Source organism: Pristis pectinata, chromosome 30, assembly GCF_009764475.1.
Source record: "Pristis pectinata isolate sPriPec2 chromosome 30, sPriPec2.1.pri, whole genome shotgun sequence".
In the NCBI taxonomy this organism is placed as follows: Eukaryota; Metazoa; Chordata; class Chondrichthyes; order Rhinopristiformes; family Pristidae; genus Pristis; species Pristis pectinata.
Window position 1 is genome coordinate 12,189,821 of NC_067434.1, and position 19,832 is coordinate 12,209,652.

Sequence of the window (19,832 nt, forward strand, 5' to 3'; positions counted from 1 at the left end):
AAACACAACTTGTCTCTCCAATAAGCACATCTTAACACGGCAGGCTGAATGGCCTCCTTTCTTGTCTTCTGAAGTGAAGTGAATGGTTGTGGTCATTCTCGTTTCTTGTTATATAAGGTGGCATACCCCTGGGGTGAGGACATCAAAAACAAAGGTCCAAGGTGACTTCGGATTTGCCAAGACTGATGAATACTATCACACTGAAGTAGTCAGCAATTGTAACCTGTGTCACAATGCATTCAGGAGACAGATTTTTATCAGGCTTCTCTCAGACACAGTGATGGAACACCTAATGTAGGTCACCAAAAACATTTCCATGGGTAAAAGGGCCCTTTCCATCAAATCCTTGTGCTATAAGTGTATTTTCCTAAGTTTTTTTCTTTGCAGGCTAAATTTAATTGTAGGCACAAAATTAATCTGCGATGGAATGAATTCTAGGTTTTTCAATTACTCTTCGTTGAAGGTCTCATTGATCAGAGTGAATGGAGAATTGAGAACTGTTCAAATTCACAATCCCAGGGCAGTGACAGAGAGAATCCAACACTAATTTACATTCATGCATCTTATTAACATAATAGAAGTCATTTTTGCAGAAACGATCTGCCAGATTTTAAGTTGTAAAGATAAGTCTATTTTGTAATTATCTTAATTGGTAGATGTAAATTAGTGATAATGTTACTAATGTATCTAATTTGTGTTTTGTGAATGTAGCTACCGTTTTCACAGAGGCAACGAATTATATATTTAAGTTATTCAGATAACTTGAACCTGCATCTAATTTTCATTGCATAATCTGTCAGTTCTCCTAGTTCTACAAAATGGAATTGCTTTTAAATTAATTAATGTGTAGTAGAATAACTACAGGTGCACAGCACGGCAGCAAACTGCTGACACATTATACTGTGTCACATTATAAGAGCGTGATACTTGTATCTGCTATCAGTACATTATACTGGTACACACTACTGGAGCAGGATTTGGTATCCACTGCTGGTAGATGATACTGGTACATGCTACTATATTTGTACACTGTATTAGTGCACAATACTGAAACACCCTGATACTAGTACACACCACTGGTACACTACTGCTTCACCCTGCTGGTGCACATTATTGGATCAATATTCTGGTTGATGCTGTAGGAACACGATACTGATTCACACTGTTGGTGTACACGATACCAGTGCACGGTACTGGTGCATGATGCTGCTGCTCAATACCAACATTAACATTATCACTACACATTGCTGGTTCAAGCTGCTACACAAGTTCTAAAACAGGTGGCTCTAGAAATGGTGGTTATAATTAGTAATAATCTTCCAAAATTGTCATACAGCATGGAAACATTATACTACTGCAGGGTAAATGCTGTTAGTGCATAATTCTGGAGCACGATGCTGGTTTCCACTGCTGGTCATTATACTGGTGCATGCTGTTGGAGTACAAGGTACTGGTAAACACTGCTGGGATACAGTACTGTTTCCTACTGCTGGAGCCCACTGCTGGAACATAATACAGGTGCAAGCTGCGAGTGCCCAATACTGGAACACGATACTGGTGTACTGCTGGTGCAGTATGATACACTGCTGCAGTATGATACTGCTGAATAACAGTGCACACAGCAATTGTGTACTGGTAGAGCACATGACTATTGCACGCTGCTAGAGTGCACAACCCTTGCACAGTGTGAGCACACAGCTGGAGCACGTGACTTGCAAGCTGCTGGCACAGCACAGTACTGGCACATGTCAATTGTGCATGTTGATACTCTAAAGGCCCACAAAGGATGAATTTTGATTATTTTCCTACTTAACAGTAGCATATCATAGATAATTTTATTGAAATATTTCTAACCAATGTAGCTCCTTTTCTATAGCAACCCTGCAAAGAAAGGTCACATTTCAATAGTTATAGAACATGCTAATAAGAGGGAGGTAGTGATTGAGACATTTAAAGGAATCAGAAATTTTGTAGAGGTAAAATGAATATACAAATCCTTCTTTAAATCCCTATTCCCTGTTATTCAGCTGACTAAAGCATATCCAGTCCTTAACATGGCAGAAATAATGATGAACTGAAGGTCAAATGACCACATGAAACCTTAAGGTAAATGAAATTTATAAAGAAAATAAAACATTGTTAAAATTAATAGATTGAAAGCTGATAAAACCTATAGACCAAGATAAACCTGTATCCCAGGTTCTAAAACAGGTGGCACTTGAAGTCATGGATATACTAGTGATAATCCTCCAAAATTGTCTCTGTTTTGGGATGTTCTCATCCCACTGGAGAGCAGCAATTGTAAAATTAATATTTGAGAAAGGAGGGGACAATGGACCAGCTTGCCTGACAATGGCTGGTACCAAAATGCTGCAATTCAGAATAAAGGATGTGGTAACAGGGGAGTTATCAAATCATAGTAGGGTTATTCAGAGTCAACATGGTTTTATGAATGAAATCAAGTTTGCCAAATATAATAGAGGTATATGAGGATGTAGCTGTTGTGACTGACTAAACTGAGCCACAGGGAAGCTATAACTGGGAAGTTTTTATTCAAAACAGCCAATCTTCGGGAGAAAAACTAGTTCTTCTCTTCTCACACAATGTTTTAAACTTTTTAAACACAAAGACAACAATAAACAATGAAGCGCAGTTTCAATGGCTATAATCACCAACTTAACTTTATCATTTTGAATGTGGACGGTAACTTTGCAGAATTACATATTTGCAATGGGAGCACATCCCAACCAGCAGAACCTCTTTGAATATTCAATACTGCTGGCTGGTCCAAAAGCTTTATCTTTATCTTTATTTCTTTATTTGTCATTGTACTGTTGCAACAACAACACAACGAGATTACGATGGCACTCCCTTGCCTAATAAAAACCAAAACAATAAATTGATAAGAGCAATTATAACTATAAAATAAAACAAACACACTTACACAAATATAAAGTATAAAAAAATATAAAAACGCAGTGTGCAAATGAACCATGATAATAATAATAATGATAATCAGCAGCATATCAATATATTAAATAACACCATGATGAGTCCAGCCGGTAAAGGGGGGAAGACATAGTATGTGTATGTATGTATGTATAGGAGGTGTCAGTCCATGTTCAACAATTTAACAGCTTTGGGAAAAAAGCTGTGTTTCAGTCTTGTAGTGTGTGCATGTATTGTCCTGTATCGCCTACCAGAGGGGAGTAGTTTAAAAAGGTAGTGAGCAGGGTGAGCTGGTTCTCGAATGATGTTTAAAACCCTGCTCCGATATCGAGCCTGATAGATGTCCTCCATCGCTGGTAACTGAGTCCCAATGATGTTTTGGGCCGTATTGATGACCCTCTGCAGAGCCTTCTGCTCCTTCCTAGTGCAGCTGGCATACCAAGCAGTAATGCTGTATGTCAGGATGCTCTCCACCACACACCGGTAGAAGTTCACCAGAATGTTCTGAGACAGTCTGGCTCTCCTCAATTTCCTCAAAAAATAGAGGTGTTGCTGTGCCTTCCTAATGACAGCTGAGGCGTGTATTGCCCAGGAAAAGTCCTCGGTGATGTATGCCCCCAGGAATTTAAAACTGGAGACTCTCTCCACAGCCTCGCCACCAATGAACACTGGACCAAGATCTATCTTCCTTGACTTCCTGAAATCCACCTTCTGAGCACAACTCCAGACACACGAGATACACCTGATGAAGGGTCTCGTCCTGAAACATCGACTATTTATTTCCCTCCATAGATGCTGCCTGACCTGCTGAGTTCCTCCAGCATTTTGTGTGTGTTATACCTCTATTGTTACAGTTGAGGGATGGCTCCCTGAATATACAATTAGCCAGAATATTAAGTGACAAAACAGACCTGTCCTGAACTGTGCGTTAAGTGGCAGGTATATGCCTTTAACAATGTGCTAATACAGGAGGTGGCCACTTAATGCCTTCCCTGATCTCATTCTGGTTTTCAATGACCATTAATTAACATTGTCTTCCCCTGTATAGTTCCATTGGAACACAATCAGAATGTCCCACACCCAATGATTGGTCTCAATAGCTATAAAGTATTACTACAAGCTAAATTGTGAACAGGTTTTATTTCCTGAAGACTGGTTCTCATTTTAATTAATATCCACTATCCATAATTTCATAACTCCAGAATAATCCAGAACACAGCTAACAGGGTAAATAAGGGGAAGCAGAAGATGTAGATTTACAAAAGGCATTTTTGAATATACTTCATGAAAGTTTGTTACATAAAATAAAGGCTCATGGAGTTGGGGGAAATACAAGGCATAAGTAAAGGATTAGTTAAAAGGCAAACCCGAAAGGTGGGAGTAAACAGGTTTTTGTCAGCGATGCATTCTGTGACTACAGAAGTGCCACAGAGACTGGTACCAGGTCCTCAGTTAAATTAATGGATCAGAATCAGAATGAGGTTTATTATCACTGACATATGTCATGAAATTTGTTATTTTGCGGCAGCAGTACAATGCAAGATATAACAATTACTATAAGTTACAAAAATAAATAAATAGTGCAAAAGAGGAATAACGAGGTAGTTCTCATGGGTTCATGAACCGTTCAGAAATCTGATGGAGGAGGGGAAGAAGCTGTTTCTGAAATGTTGAGAGCGGATCTTCAGGCAACTGCATGAGAAGGGTGTGATGCGTCCCCCAGAGATGATAGGAGCCAGGTAGGAAAGTGAACTGTGACATTCAGATCAGATAGTGACCTCCAAGGACAATAGAGGATGTAAAGTGTGGGATCGGCAGTTGGAATATACTATGAAAAGAATAGGAAAGCAGTAAGGGTCAAGATGAGGAGAAATTTCCTAACTCAGTGGTTTTACATCTTTGGTATTTTCTACCTCAGGTTGGGGATGTTACATCAGTGTCAGTATTTGAGGCTGGGATTGACAGGTGCTTAGATACTGAGGGAATCAAGGAATGAAAAGATTAAACAGTAAATTACAGGATCAACCATAATCTTATTGAATGATGGGGCAGGCTTGAGGGACCATGCATACCACTCGCTCCTATTTGACATGTTCTTATGATCTCAGGCTTTAATTAATGTTTTGGTTGCAGGTGGAGATTCACCCATGAACTCGTTTGCTATGCGGATCGTGATGGGCAGCTGGTGGCTCTTCACTCTCATTGTGTGTTCTTCATACACTGCCAATCTGGCTGCATTCCTGACTATATCCAGAATGGATAACTCCATCCAGTAAGTGATGTCAGCGGAAGCTTTGAGACAGAAAGGGACAAAGCATTGTGTTGTTTTCATTTGAAGAAATGTCTTGCTAATCTGGCACAGTAAAAGCTGTGCTCTCATTTTGTAGTGTTTAATGCATGTTGATTAACCTGACCTATCAGTAAAGGAAGATTGTTGTAGTCTCAAGTTTAACATCTGCAGTCTCAAGTTTAACATCTACACATCATCGATCGCCATCTTCAGTCCATGATTGCAGTTCAGGACTTAGCTTTCAACTGCATGCCTCTCTTTGTAATTGACTCTAATCAAAACCACTTTCTCATTCAAATATGTTAACAACTTTGCCCTGAGAAAGACCTTGAAAAAAATTTGTGGCACGTGTAAGGTTTGAAAATGTTAAACTAACGTCTTTTCCCTTCTCAGATTGGTAGAGGAGGAGACTGTTAGAAACCTAGCCTCTCAGGGACACTAAGACATCAATTAAAAACAGTTGAGTCAGTTAGAGTCATAGAGCAATACAGCATAGTTACAGGCCCTTCATCCCAACCAGTCCATTCCAACCAGGTTGTCCACCCAGCTAGAACCAATTTCCTGCCCTGCCCCTGTATGTACCTGTCCAAGTGATTCTTCCATGATACTATTGTACCTGCCTCAACCACTTTCTCTGGCAGCTCGTTCCATATACTCACCACTGTCTGCGTCAAAAAGTTTCCCCTCAGGTCCCTTTTAAATCTTTCCCCTCTCACCCTAAACCTGTGCCCTGTAGTTTTGGACTCCCATACCCTGGGGAAAAGACTGTTACCATCCACTTTATCTATGCCTCTTATAATTTTAAATAATTCTATAATGTTGCCTCCCATTCTCCTACAATCCAAGGAATAAAGACCTAGGCTGGCCAACCTCCTCCTGTAACTCAGGAATTGGAACTGGTTTATTACTGTCACATGCACCTAGTTACAGTGAAAAACTTGTCTTGTATACAGTTCATACAGATCAATTCATTACACAGTGCATTAAGGTAGTACAAGGTAAAACAATAAGAGAATGTAGAATAAAGTGTAACAGCTACAGAGAAAGTGCAGTGCAGGTGGATAATAAGGTACAAAGTCATAACGAGATAGATTGTGAGCTCAAGGGTCCATCTTATCATACTAGGGAGCCGTTCAATAGTCTTATAACAGCGGTATAGAAGCCATCCTTGAGCCTGGTGGTACGTGCTTTCAGGCTTTTGTATCTTCTGCCCAATGGGGGGGGGGGGGGAGAAGAGAGAATGTCCAGGGTGGGTGGGGTCCTTGATTATGTTGGCTGCTTTCCGAGAGGCATAGACAGAGTCCATGGAGGGGAGGCTGGTTTCCATGATGCGCTGGGCTGTGTCCACAACTCTCCGCAGTTTCTTGCGGTCCTGGGCAGGGCAATTGCCAAACTAAGCCATGATGCATCCAGATAGGATGCATCGATAAAGACTGATGAGGATTGATGGGATAGACCAAATTATTTTAGCCTCCTGAGGAACTAGAGGTGCTGGTGAACTTCCATGGCCATGGCATCTATGGTCTATGTGGTTGGACCAGGACAGGCTATTGGTGATGTTCACTCCTAGGAACTTGAAGCTCTCAACCCTCTCGACCTCAGCACCATTGATGTAGACAGGAGCATGTGCACTGCCCCCCTTCCTGAAGTCAATGACTAGCTCTTTTGTTTTGCTGACATTGAGGGAAAGGTTGTTGTCATGACACCATGTCACTAAGCTCTCTATCTCCTTCCTGTGCTCTGACTCATCTAGTCCTGGCAAAATTCTTTTTCAATATAACACGATGATGGAGGCAACATCTCACAGAACCTTTTCAGTGAATTCAAATGTGGTTCCAGATTACATGAATCATGGATAAACTTACCTATGTCAGAATTGAATGCACAATGTTCACCTGATTTACTGGCATGTCAGGGAGATGTCTGTTCTGGTAGGCTGTTGGAATGTGATATATTGTGCCTTAAGGAATGCTCGAGGCAAAGTCTAGCTCACTCAAATAATCCTTCAAAATTCTAGACACTGTGACATTCAAAGTATGGGGACAGCACTTTAATGCAAAGAGATAACCTCTAGTTTTGTGATAAACTATCCGTCTATGGAATATTACATACTGGGTCTTTAGTAACGGATAAATAATTCATACATTTCTACCTTCCCGTGGAAATGGTTGAGTAGCATTTTACTGTAACTCAACTTGTCACTGAGTCATAAAAAGTTAAGAAGTAAAAATAGGAGTAGATTATCAGGTTTCTGGAGCCTGGTCATTCAATAAGAACATAGAACAGTACAGCACAATACAGGCCCTTCGGCCCCGGATGTTGTGCCGACCTTTAAACCTCGCCTAAGACTACCTAACCCCTGCCTCCCACATATCCCTCTATTTTAAATTCTTCCATATGCTTATCTAGTAATCTCTTGAATTTGACCAATGTACCTGCCTCCACCACCACCCCAGGCAGCGCATTCCAAGCCCCAACCACTCTCTGGGTAAAAAACCTTCCTCTGATATCTCCCTTGAACTTCCCACCCATTACTTTAAAGCCATGCCCTCTTGTATTGAGCAGTGGTGCATTGGGAAAGAGGCACTGGCTGTCCACTTTATCTATTCCTCTTAATATTTTGTACACCTCTATCGTGTCTCCTCTCATTCTCCTTCTCTTCAAAGAGTAAAGCCCTAGCTCCTTTAGTCTCTCCTCATAATGCATACTCTCTAAACCAGGCAGTATCATGGTAAATCTCCTCGGCACCCTCTCCAACGCTTCCACATCCTTCCTATAATAAGGTCATGGCTGAGCTGAAAGCTGGCCTCAGATACACTTTTCTACCTCACTCCCCACGCGCCCCCCCCAAGACCCTTAATTTCCCTGCATTCTAAAAGCCTTTTTACCTCAACCTTGAAGACACTGGTTTCCTGTTCAAGCTGCATCACCAGGAACGAGAGCTCAAATGGAATCAGTGCTAAAAGGGGTGATTATAGCATTATATGTTATATATTTATAGACAGCGATGCATTACTGACAGAACGTGCATCATGCAAACATGAGACTGGACAGTTTACTTCCATGTGATAGTGAAAGCAATCCATGTCTTTGCCTACGATATTCACCATCAGGAAGAGGGTTACCAGAAAAAGAGAAGAGGCCATGGTACAGGAGAAAAATGAATTCAAAACTTTTAAGCCTCTCCTTTTAAAATGTTATACAGTATTTACATAAACAAGAAGGGAGACATTCTGAAACTTGTTCAATTTTGGTTGTCGTTGGATACGGTCACTTCTCAACACCTGGCACCACGATGGCGGTGGGTGCTCCAGCTTCCTCCCACATCCCAGAGATGCACAGGTTGGTAGGTGAATTGGCTGTTGTAAATTGCCCCTGGTGTGTAGGTGGGTGGTAGAATCTGGGGGAAGTTGATAAGAATGTGGGGAAAATTTAAAAACTAGAAGTAATGTAGGATTAGTGTAAATGTTTGCTTAAGGATCAGTGTGGACTTGATGGGGCCAAAGGGCCTGTTTCTCTTCTGTATGTCTCTATGACTTTATGCCAGTACTCCTGGCACAAGTCCCTGGCCTCCTCGCTGTTGTGCCAGGAACCTGGTAGAGGGCTCAACCCTCCTCTCGCACTCTTGCAGCAAAGAAATGGTTAAACTGATCTTTTCACCATGTGGCTTGTTGTGGAGTGAGTCACTGGGGCAATGAGCAGAGATTGCCTGTGAGGTCTGTTGTTGAGCAGGCTGGTGTGCTTGGTGCTGACATGCAGGGCTCAGGGCTGCACCCTGGCGAGCACTCTGAGTGCGGGGTATCGATGGGAACCTGCAGCACCTGCTTCACGCATTGGCAGTCTGTCTGAAGCCTCTGGTCTCTTGCATCAATTCCTGCTGGATGTGATGGAAGCTGATGTCTCCTCCTCTATGTGATACAGGGCTCTCCCTAGCCTGAAGACCTCTCCGTGGTAACATACCAAACGTCCAGTGACCATCATTTAGTATGTGAGAGACAATAAGTTGTGGGTCTGGAGGGAAATAAGAGTTGAACTGATGGGTTGCTTTCTGGGAACCTGCATGGACCCATTGAGCCAAATGACCTCCTCCTGCTTACGGTAATAAGTAAGATTAGATATCTTTATTCATCACATGTACATTGAAATACACAGTTAAATGCATCTTTTGTGTAGAGTGTTCTGGGGGCAACCCGCAAGTGTCGCAATGCTTCCGGTGCCAACACAGCATGCCCACAACTTCCTAACCTGTACTAGAGAAACAAAGGACTGCAGGTGCTGGAATCTAGATGAAAAACACGATGATGCTGAAGGAACTCAGCAGGCCAGGCAGCATCCGTGGAGAAAAGCAGGCGGTCAATGTTTCGGTCAGGACCCTTCCTCAGGACATCCTGACCCGAAACATTGACCGCCTGCTTTTCTCCACAGATGCTGCCTGGCCTGCTGAGTTCCTCCAGCATCATAATGTTTTTCCTAACCTGTATGTCTTAGGAATGTGGGAGGAAACTGGAACACCGGGAAGAAATCCACGCAGACATGGGGAGAATGTACAAACTCCTTACAGACAGTGGCCGGAATTGAACCTGGGTCGCTGGCTCTGTAACAACGTTACGCTAACCGCTACACTACCCTGTACCAGTGGTGGTTTCACCAATGCTCTCTAAAGTTGTGACAAAACACCCTTAATGTTGCACCTATCGCTCTGGCAATAAAAAGCACCATTCGATTTACTTTCCTTATTACTTACTACACCTGCCTAGTAACCTCTGTATTTCTTGCATGAGACATCAAGACTTCTTTGAGTACCAGCATTCAATAATCCACACTATCATATTCTTCCTATCAAGGTGGATAATCTCACATTTTCTGCTTTATTTTCTGTTTGCGGTCTTCTAGCCCACTCATTTAACCTCCCCATATCTCTTTGAAGGCTTCTAGTGTTCTGCATACAACTTATTTTCCCACCTTGAAACATCTGAGTAGTATTTTAACATAACTCAGCCTTTCCTTCTGTTGACATCTTCTCCAGACAGATCAGCTGTGAGTGATGACCTTCCATCAACCCCTCTCAGCCAGCACCACCACTTTTTGTCTCATTCAGTCATTCTCGGTGTCCGTCCCATCCGAGACATTCCCTTAGTTGTCTGTATTTCTGCCACTGCTCAGCAACTATGAAGAGCCTCAACCCAAAACATGGACTGTTTATTTCCCTTCATTGATGCTGCCTGACCTGCTGAGTTCCTGAGTTTTGTGTGTATTGCTCCAGATCCCAGCATCTGCAGAATCTCGTGTCTTTGATTTTTAACTTCTCCTAGTTTTGATGAAATATCATCCACCTGAAATATTAACTCTATTTTCCAATCCACGAGCCTTCTCAGAATCTGAGGAATTTTGGAAAATCACGACCGATGAACCCACTCACAGCCATTTCTTTATGAGCCCAAGCATGCAGCCGATCAGATCCAAGGGATTTTCAGTCTTTAGTTCTACTAGTTTACCTAGCACTTTTCCCTCTTGAAAATGATTGTATTAAGTTCCACTCTCCCTTTTGCCCTCTATTTTCAACTACTTTCAGCATCTTTTTAATGTTTTCACTGTGAAAGCAGGTGCAATATGTTTGCTTAACATCTCTGACATTTCCTTCCCCCACAGTTACTAATTCCCATATCAGCTTCCAAAGAACCAGTGTTTACTTTTGCTACTTTCTTCAGTTTACTTCCTTGTAGAAGCTCTTGCTATTTTTATATTTCTTGCTAGTTGATTCTCATGTTCTATTTTCTCCCCTGTATCATTTTCTTTTGGTTCGACTTTGCTGGTGTGAAAAATTCTCTCAATTTTCAAGTGTGATGCAGGGTTTCGATATTGACAATTCCCTTCCTCCCACAAATGCTGCTCAACCTGCTGAGTTCCTCCAGCAGATTATTTGTTGCACAATCCTTAAAGCTTCTATATTCTTTGTGAACATTATAAACTGTGTCTTTCGGTCTAATGTCATCTTTAACTTCTTTCAACTCACATTTTTGAGTCTGTATCATACTATGATGACTTTTGCCCAGTGGGCTATTTACTGGAAGATCATTAAATTGGTTTGTTATTGTCACATGCACTGAGGTACAGTGAAAAGCTTTGTTTTGCATGCCATCCATACAGATCATTTCATTACAACAGTGCATTGGGGTAGTACAAGGAAAACAATAACAGAATGCAGAATAAAGTGTAGATTTAAAGAGTAGGATGAATTATAATAGAAGTAATAAGTAGATCTGCAGAGAACAGCTTGCAACGTGTCGCCATAATCCATGCCATCTACATGACTGGATCAAAAATAGGCTGATCCTTGACTGGGTCTACGTGTACTGTTCTGTGAAACTAGATTGAATGTATTCCATTAACTCATTCCCAAGGTTGTTCTTAACCAACTTGATTTGCACGATCTATGTGAAGATTAAAGTTACCCATGTTTAGTGATCACCTTTGTTACAAGCCCCAAGTTTTTGATTGATACCTTGCCCAAAGGTATAACCATTTATAGGGACCTGCAAACTACTCCTTCTATTGATTCCTTTGTTGTTTCTTATCTCCACCCAAACTGACTCTATTTTCAGATTTTCTCATATCTCACCAGAGTCCTTTACTCACAGAGGTAGTCTACCTGTTTATCCTTACTCTCAATCCTCCTGAAATGTCTGGTACCCTGAAATATTCCTTTCACAGCCTTGGTCACCTTGCCATCATGACTTTGTAATGTCTGTTATATTACAACCATTTATCTCTATTTGTGCTATTAATTCATTTACAATGTTGGAATGCCTCATGCATTCAGATAAAGAGCCTTAAATTTTGATTTTTAACCATTTTCCCTACATTGACCCTATTTACTACCACATAATTTCTCCTTTGCTGTGTCTATTGTACTTCCATTCATTAAACTTTAAACTTTATTTATATAGCACGGTAGCAGTCCCTTCCGGCCCAACGAGCCCACGCCGCCCAATTACACCCATGTTAACCTACTAACCCATACATCTTCCGAATGTGGAAGGAAACCGGAGCAGCTGGAGGAAACCCACGCAGTCATGGGTAGAAGTACAATCTCCTTACAGACCTGATTGCTGGCACTGTAATAGCGTTACGCTAACTGCTACCATCCTGCCCCTAACCCTAACCAGTGCTACTCTGTTCTGTAATCTTATCTTTTCTCTTTATCATCCTAAATTTCTCTTTACTTGAACCCTCCCAACCACTATTTAGTTTAAAACCCTGTCTACATTCCAGTTATTCGATTCACCAGAACACTGGTCCCAGCCCATTGCAAGTAAAGCCTGTCTGAATGGCTCTGATGTCAAAGTGTCACGTGTCATTGATTTATTTGGGTTAGTGTTGGCATTTTGCCTGAGTTAGAATATTGAACTAAGGGAAGCATAATTGGCCCAGGGCCAGATTTTAATTTAAATGCTGCTTAGGTCCAACATATTGCCTCAATAACAACCTTCAACTTGAAATACAGGTTGTCGCTGGAATGTTAGTATTCAAAGAGATCTTAGTGTTCTTGTACATGAACTACTGATAGTTCGCCTGCAGCCACAGGAACCAATGAGGAAACCAAATGGTGTCTTTCCTTTTATGGAAAGAGGGTTGGTAATTAAATTAAGGAAGTCTTGCTGTAATTTAAGGGAGCCCTTTGTCACTGAACCTTCAGTTGATGCTATGTATAAAACTTTGGTTGGGCCACACTTGGAGTATTGTGTGCAGTCCTGGTTGCCCCATTACAGGAAGGACGTGGAGGCTTTTGAGAGGGTGCAGAAGAGGTTTACCAGGATGCTGCCTAGATATAAGGAAAGGTTACTCAAGCTTGTACATAAAATTATGAGAGGCATTGACAGGGTAGACAGAATCTTTTTCCTAGGGCAGAAATGCCAAATACCAGAGGACATAGCTTTAAGATGAGAGGGGGAAAGTTTAAATGAGATGTGCAGGGAAAGTTTTTTACACTGAGAATAGTAGGTGCCTGGAATATGCTGCCAGGGGTGGTGGTGGAAGCAGATACGATAGTGGCATTTAAGAGGCTTTTAGGGAGGCACATGAATGTGCAGGGAATGGAGGGATATGGATTGTGTACAGACAAAAAGAATTAGTTTAATTTGGCACTATGATTGGCACAGGCATTGTGGGCCGAAGGGCCTGTTCCTGTTTAGTGTTCAATGTTCTACGTAGGGCTTTTGCCTCCTTGTCCAAGGAAAATATGTTTTTCTTAGAGGGAATGCAGCAAAGGCTTTATTGGGTGGATTCCGAGGTTGACAGGGCTCCCCGTGAGGAGAATTGAGTGGAGTGGGCTTGCATTTGCTGGAATTTAGAAGTATGAGAGGCAGTCTTATTGAGCTATAGAAAATACTTAGAGGACATTGTAATGCATCTTCAAGTGAAGCTTAGAGACTGTTGGAGTTCTGCTAACTTCTACCTAAGTAACTTGGGCAGGATACAGAAGGCTTGACCACAGATGTATATTCTAACTTGAACAGCAAGAAACTCACAGCACATCATGCTTGTATCACATACATTCACGGTGACATCTTAACATATGAGGAGCATTTGATGGCTCTGGGCCTGTACTCAGTGCAGTTCAGAAGGATGAGGGGGGATCTCATTGAAACCTACTGAATACTGAAAGGCCTAGATAGAGTGGATGTGGAGAGTCCAGGATCCGAGGGCACAGCCTCAGAATAAAGGGACGTCCCTTAGAATTGAGATGAGGAGGAATTTCTTCAGCCAGAGGGTGGTGAATCTGTGGAATTTGTTGCCACAGATGGCTGTGGAGGCTGAGTCATTGGGTGTTTTTAAGGCAAAAATTGTTAGGTTCTTGATTGGTAAAAGGGTTAAGGGTTACAGGGAGAAAGTGGGAGAATCGGATTGATAAAAAATCAGCCATGATTGAATGGCAGAGCAGATTTGATGGGCTGATTAGCTTAATTCTGCTCCTATATCTCATGCTCTTGTGGACATCACTCTTTCCTCTAATGAGACGGCTTACATACATAACTTTTCCCCTGTTTATTCAGTCTGTACAGGTTCAAACAGTTGAATGGATTCCATAGTCAGTTTGACCTACTTAGGTGTGTGCTTGTTCCTATTCTTGGAAATGAGAGATGTCCAACCCCAGGGTTTGACTCACTCCTGTTCTGTGACTCTTTAACTGTAGTTAACTGTATATTGATGTCAGGAATAGGTCATCATCATACTTTGCTTCAATGTCTTCAGGTATGTTTTTGCTGTCACTACTTGACCTGCACAGACATTTCTGACATAATTTCTGATACGAACGAAGTACCTTCTTAGACCACTGATTTGGACGACTTCACCAAATCCCATTGCTGAATCTCTTTCATGCTCACTGATCTGATGACCCAACTCATCTCTTCCTCGAAACATTGACTTTTGCTGCCTTCTTGCTCTCCCTTCTGAGGTTGACCGTACCAAGCTCAGTCAGGTGTGAAGACAATGAGGCATTAACAGCTCTGCTGGAGTAAACCCACTTGCGGAGTTTTACCTAACTTAAATAAGCTGGTCAATAATTCAGTGCTGGAACACTTGCTTCTTTCAGGATTCCTTTAAAACTCTGTACAGATCTCCCTGCTGGCCGATTGGAAGGAAATCCAATGTATGAAACTCTCAAATAAGTGCAAAGTAACGTGGTCAGACACCAAATCAACCAGTATTCCATGCATAACAAAGATTCGTCTCAACTCTTCAGTGGTATTTTCTGTTTCATATGAGTAGCTCCATGTCTGACTTTAATTCATTTTAGATGTGTGTCAATGAGCACAGGGAAAAGATTGTCCTCCTTTTGACAGAAGTTGACATAGATTCAATGGAATAGTCAAGTCAGCTATTTCCATGGTTGTAATGATATTTTACATAGTGTTGTCTTGCACTGCGGGCAAACAGTAAATGTTGACCCAACTTTCTCCAAATCTTTTTTGCCCGAAATATCAGACAAGATTATTAACTGAAGTCAGAAGATAGCCTTATTTTTTTAAAGTATTTTTATTTTTTATATATATAATTCCACTTCCTCTCAGATGATTGACATGGAATCTCTGGTGACATTGGTCAGCTGTGTCCTTTCTCTGGGTGGAAATTGAGCCTGAAGACACACCCCACCATGTGGCTGAGATTGTTACCAATGGTTTCCATGTCAGTCACCCACAAAACAAAGGAAGTGATGACATGAGACTGTGTGAGGGCTGGTCACATAACCTCCATGCATATGGATGGTTGACGAATGGCGCAAAGTGCGTTGCAGGTTTGGTCTGTTGAATTTATTCGAGAGTTCAGCAAGATAGCCAGTAGTGGGGAACCACTGAATATTAAGCCTTGAACTACAAGGAGAGCAGTGGGTGGATGTCAGGCTGGTGACCAAACCCATCATCTTCTCTTCTCATTCCTACCTCCTGCCCTGAAACAGCTCAATGCAATCAGAACCAGGTTTATTATCACTGACATATGACGTGAAATTTGTTGTTTTGTGGCAGCAGTACAGTGCAAAGACATAAAAATCTATAAATTACAAAAATAAATAAATAGTGCAAATAAAAGAATAATCAGGTAGTGTTCGTGATTCATGGATCGTTCTGTATCATGGATCGATCTGCTGTAGGTGGTGAAGAAGCTGTTCCTGAATCATTGAGTTTAGGTCTTCAGGCTCCTGTACCTCCTCCCCGATGGCAGTAATGAGAAGAGGACATGTCCCAGATGGTGAGGGTCCTTAATGATAGACACTGCCTTCTTGAGGCACCACCTCTTGAAGATGTCCTTGTTGGTAGGGGGGGTTGTGCCCGTGATGGAACTGGCTGAGTCTACAACCCTCTGCAGCTTCTTGCAATCCTGTCCATTGGAGACTCCATACCAGGCTGTGATGCAATCAGTCAGAATGCTCTCCACTGTACACCTATAGAAATTTGTAAGAGTCTTTGATGACATACCAAATTTCCTCAAACTCCTAATGAAGTAGAGCCACTGGCATGCCTTCTTCATGATTGCATCAGTGTGTTGGGCCCAGGATAGATCCTCTGAGATGTTGATGCCCAGGAACTTGAAGCTGCTCAACCTTTCCACTGCTGACCCCTCAATGAGGACTTAAAGCTTGGTTATTTGTACTGAGGAAAAGTTGGTGTTGAACACCAATCTGTAATCGATAAACAGTGGCCCGACATATGTCTTGCGGTTGTCTAGGTGCTCCAAAGCCGAGTGGAGAGCCAGTGAGATTGTGTCTGCTGTAGACCTGTTGTGACCATAGGCAAATTGCAGCGGGTCCAGGTCCTTGCTCAGGCAGGCGTTAATTCTAGCCACAACCAACCTCTCGAAGCACTTCATCACAGTAGCTGTGAGTACTACCAGGCAATAGCCGTTAAGGCAGCTCACCCTGCTCTTCTTGGGCACTGGAATGATTCCTGCCATTTTAAAGCGGGTGAGAACCTCAGACTGCAGCAGTGAGAGGATGAAGGTGTCCTCGAACACTCCAGCCAGTTGGTCAGCACAGATTTTCAGTACCCGGCCAGGTACACCGTCAGGCCCTAGTGCTTTGTGAGGGTTCACCCGCTTGAAGGATGTTCGGACATCGGCCTCCAAGACAGAGATCACAGGGTCATTGGATGCTGTGGGGATTCACGCAGATGTAGTGTTATTCTCCCCTTCAAAGCGTGCATAAAAGGCGTTGAGCTCATCAGGGAGCGAAGCATCACTGCCATTTATGTTGCTCCAGATTCCGACATCTGCAGAATCTCTTGTGCTGGCATTCATGCTGTTAAGCTTTGCCTTGCAAACAATTGACTGTGATGCAGGTCCCTCTATAACCCTTGTATTTGATCCCATGCAACACACATGGACTTGAGAATATTTTTTATTCCAAAAATAAACTTCATTCATAATATATACACAGTAAATGCGATAGGTACATGCCTCTCGCTACATTCATTGCACCATCCATTCAATACATTTTCTTATAATTATCAATGACGTTCATGTGACTGCAGCAAGCTTCAGTGTGTCCCTCAGCACATACTCCTGAACTTTGGAATGTGTCAGTCAGTAGCATTTTCTTTCAGACATCTCCTTACAGTGGAGTAAAATGGATGAGCTGAGGAACAAGTGTTAATTTACTGCAGATCATCTCTCGCAGGGCGAAGACAGTTGGACCACTCTGTCACCCAGTACTGTGGTCTCAATCAGCTCGTGATCAGGCACCAGATCAAGCCCACTGATTTTCATGGCTTCGGAATGTATTGGGTCCTCAGTTCCATTCTATTACAAAGTGAATGGAACTGAGGACAAAAGTGGAACCTTGAGATTAATCTTTGCTAAGGATAGTGCTAATACTTGAAGAATCCCACTCTCCCTTGGTGGAGTGATTAAAATCAAGGTGGTAAAAAGCCAGAATCCGAAGTGTGCAAAGATCTCAGGGACTGTAGAAATGCGAATCATTATAAAGATAGGGAGGTGCAACAATAAAGGTTGGGGGGGTGGGGGTTTGAAACTAATTGCCTTAGATTTCCCTCAGGTTTCTCTCCGTCAATTTCTGTTGGAGCTCATTCTCCCCATCTTTTCAGCTAACAGCAATTGAGGAGTTATTGTTGGCAATGGTAAGGTCCATTGAGATTTCTCTGCCAAAGCCTTAAACCATTTAAAACAAGAATAAAGATAGTCTTTGAAATTACAGCTCCAAACTCATTGAGTGTTTGCTTGTATCATCAGCAGTCATTTCTTGGCATTCCCTCATCTCATCTCCTTCTCAGCCTCTCATGAGCCGTGAGCCTGCTGTGAATTAGTGTTTAAGGACACGCAGCCCTTGCTTTTTGTGAAAGGCAAGTCACTTGGGGATTTTAGTTTTGCAAACATCGCTTGTTGACAGGGTCTTTATTACTATGGCATTATCTTTTATTCTTTTTCCTTCTGTTGCACATACCTAATGCGCATCTCAGCTTTAGCACACACCACTGCTTCTAGTCTAATGATGTTTCCTCCATGCTGATACAATGTTAGTTATTCCACTCTCCAGAACTGGAATCTCAATTATGTCCTCGTCTGTTGCCTTGTGCAGTCATTGCCGAATCTGCCCTGTGCTCTGAATTTCTAACTGCCAGAGGGATTTAATTTGCTTTCAGAATGAAATGTACATACTTCTGACCTCCCCAGGACACTGAGAGAATTGATCCATGAGATTATAAACACTAAGAGTGAAGCCGAGCCCTGCAGCACTGGATGGAACAACATCAGAACTTGTCAAAACTCACTGGGCTGAGACAATAAGAGCAAACATAATTGCTTGGATACTTGAAAACGTTTTTTTTAATTTTCCAGGTCATTAAGATTCCGATTGCTCCTTTTCTTTTTAATTTCCTCACATTGTTGTGCCCCCATACCAGAATAAGATAGTTCCAGTGGGGTCTGTAAACTTACCAAAATCCTGGACTTCCCTGTCCTGTTTTATGTGTGTTTTAGGGGACAGGGACTTCTTAGTTACCTGTCCAACCGGAGAATTTAATTTCTCTGGGAAATCACAGACAATAGTGTGTTTAACATAGCAAAATAATCTTAAGAAGCTTCACAGGAGCGATTGTCAGATGACTAACGAAACGCTTGGTCAGAGGTAGGTTTTAAGGAGTGTCTTAAAGGAAGAGAGAGAGGGTAGAGCAGCAAAAGGGCTTGGAGAAGGAATTCCAGAGCTCAGGGCCTCAGGAGCTGCTCTGGGGCAGAAATCAAAGGACAGATCTGGGGACTTGTGGGAAGACAGAGATCTCAGAAGGTTGCACGGTTGGAGGATACAACAGAGATGGACAAGGGTAGGTTGAAAGAGGGGTTTGAAAAGAAGGATGAGAATTTTAAAATTGAGATGCTCCCAAATCAAAAAAGCTTACTGAATAAATAATCTGGAGGCATTAGATGAGGTTACATGAGTTATGAGTAATGTAAACAATTCCCTTTGCCGAATGAGTTTGAGGTTTTACATTAAGGCTTCTGTCTCAGCAGGATACTGACTGGATTGGTCAATAGTCTTGTTTTACTGTCATCCAATTTCACTCACTGTTGATTTGCAGAATAAATCCACCCATCCTTCTATTCAGCTTGAACATTGAAGTGTGTTCAGATCAAGGTATCTCCAGGCTATTGTTTAATATAAATCTCCTGAGCTGAGGTATATGGCTGAAGACATCAGCCGTTTACCCAAGGGCAGGAGAAGCCCAGGCCATTAGCATTCATTCCAGACACTGTCAGTTTCATTCTGAGAAACAGTCTTTTAGAAATAAAATATTAGTTATTATTTTAGGTTATTTTGGTTTGAACCGCTAACCACAATTTAAAAAATGGAATAGCCCACCTGCATGCTGTTTGTGCCAACATTGGCCTCTTCAGTGTCATACAGAATATGGCCAACAACCACCCCAGTTCACCTAAGACCATTGCTCCTCACCCTGTTAGTTCCACTGATCATAATGCGAGCAGTAGATAGGCACTGCAATTGCACAGTAATGAGGGTTTTGTGCAAAGATCCATCGCTCCACATCTTAGCAACCACTAAACAAGCACTGCACTCTTCCAGAGT

The 19,832-nt window shown here is 42.1% G+C and overlaps 1 protein-coding gene across 1 annotated transcript in view; it reads left to right on the plus strand.

Annotated features, from left to right (window-relative positions):
* The window catches only part of LOC127584632 (glutamate receptor ionotropic, delta-1-like), a 634,847-nt gene that overhangs the window by 583,112 nt on the left and 31,903 nt on the right, over window positions 1-19,832 (plus strand). The window contains exon 12 of the mRNA XM_052041451.1: window positions 5,083-5,221. Coding sequence (XP_051897411.1) covers window positions 5,083-5,221 — 139 coding nt within the window. The remainder of the gene's footprint in view (window positions 1-5,082; window positions 5,222-19,832) is intronic.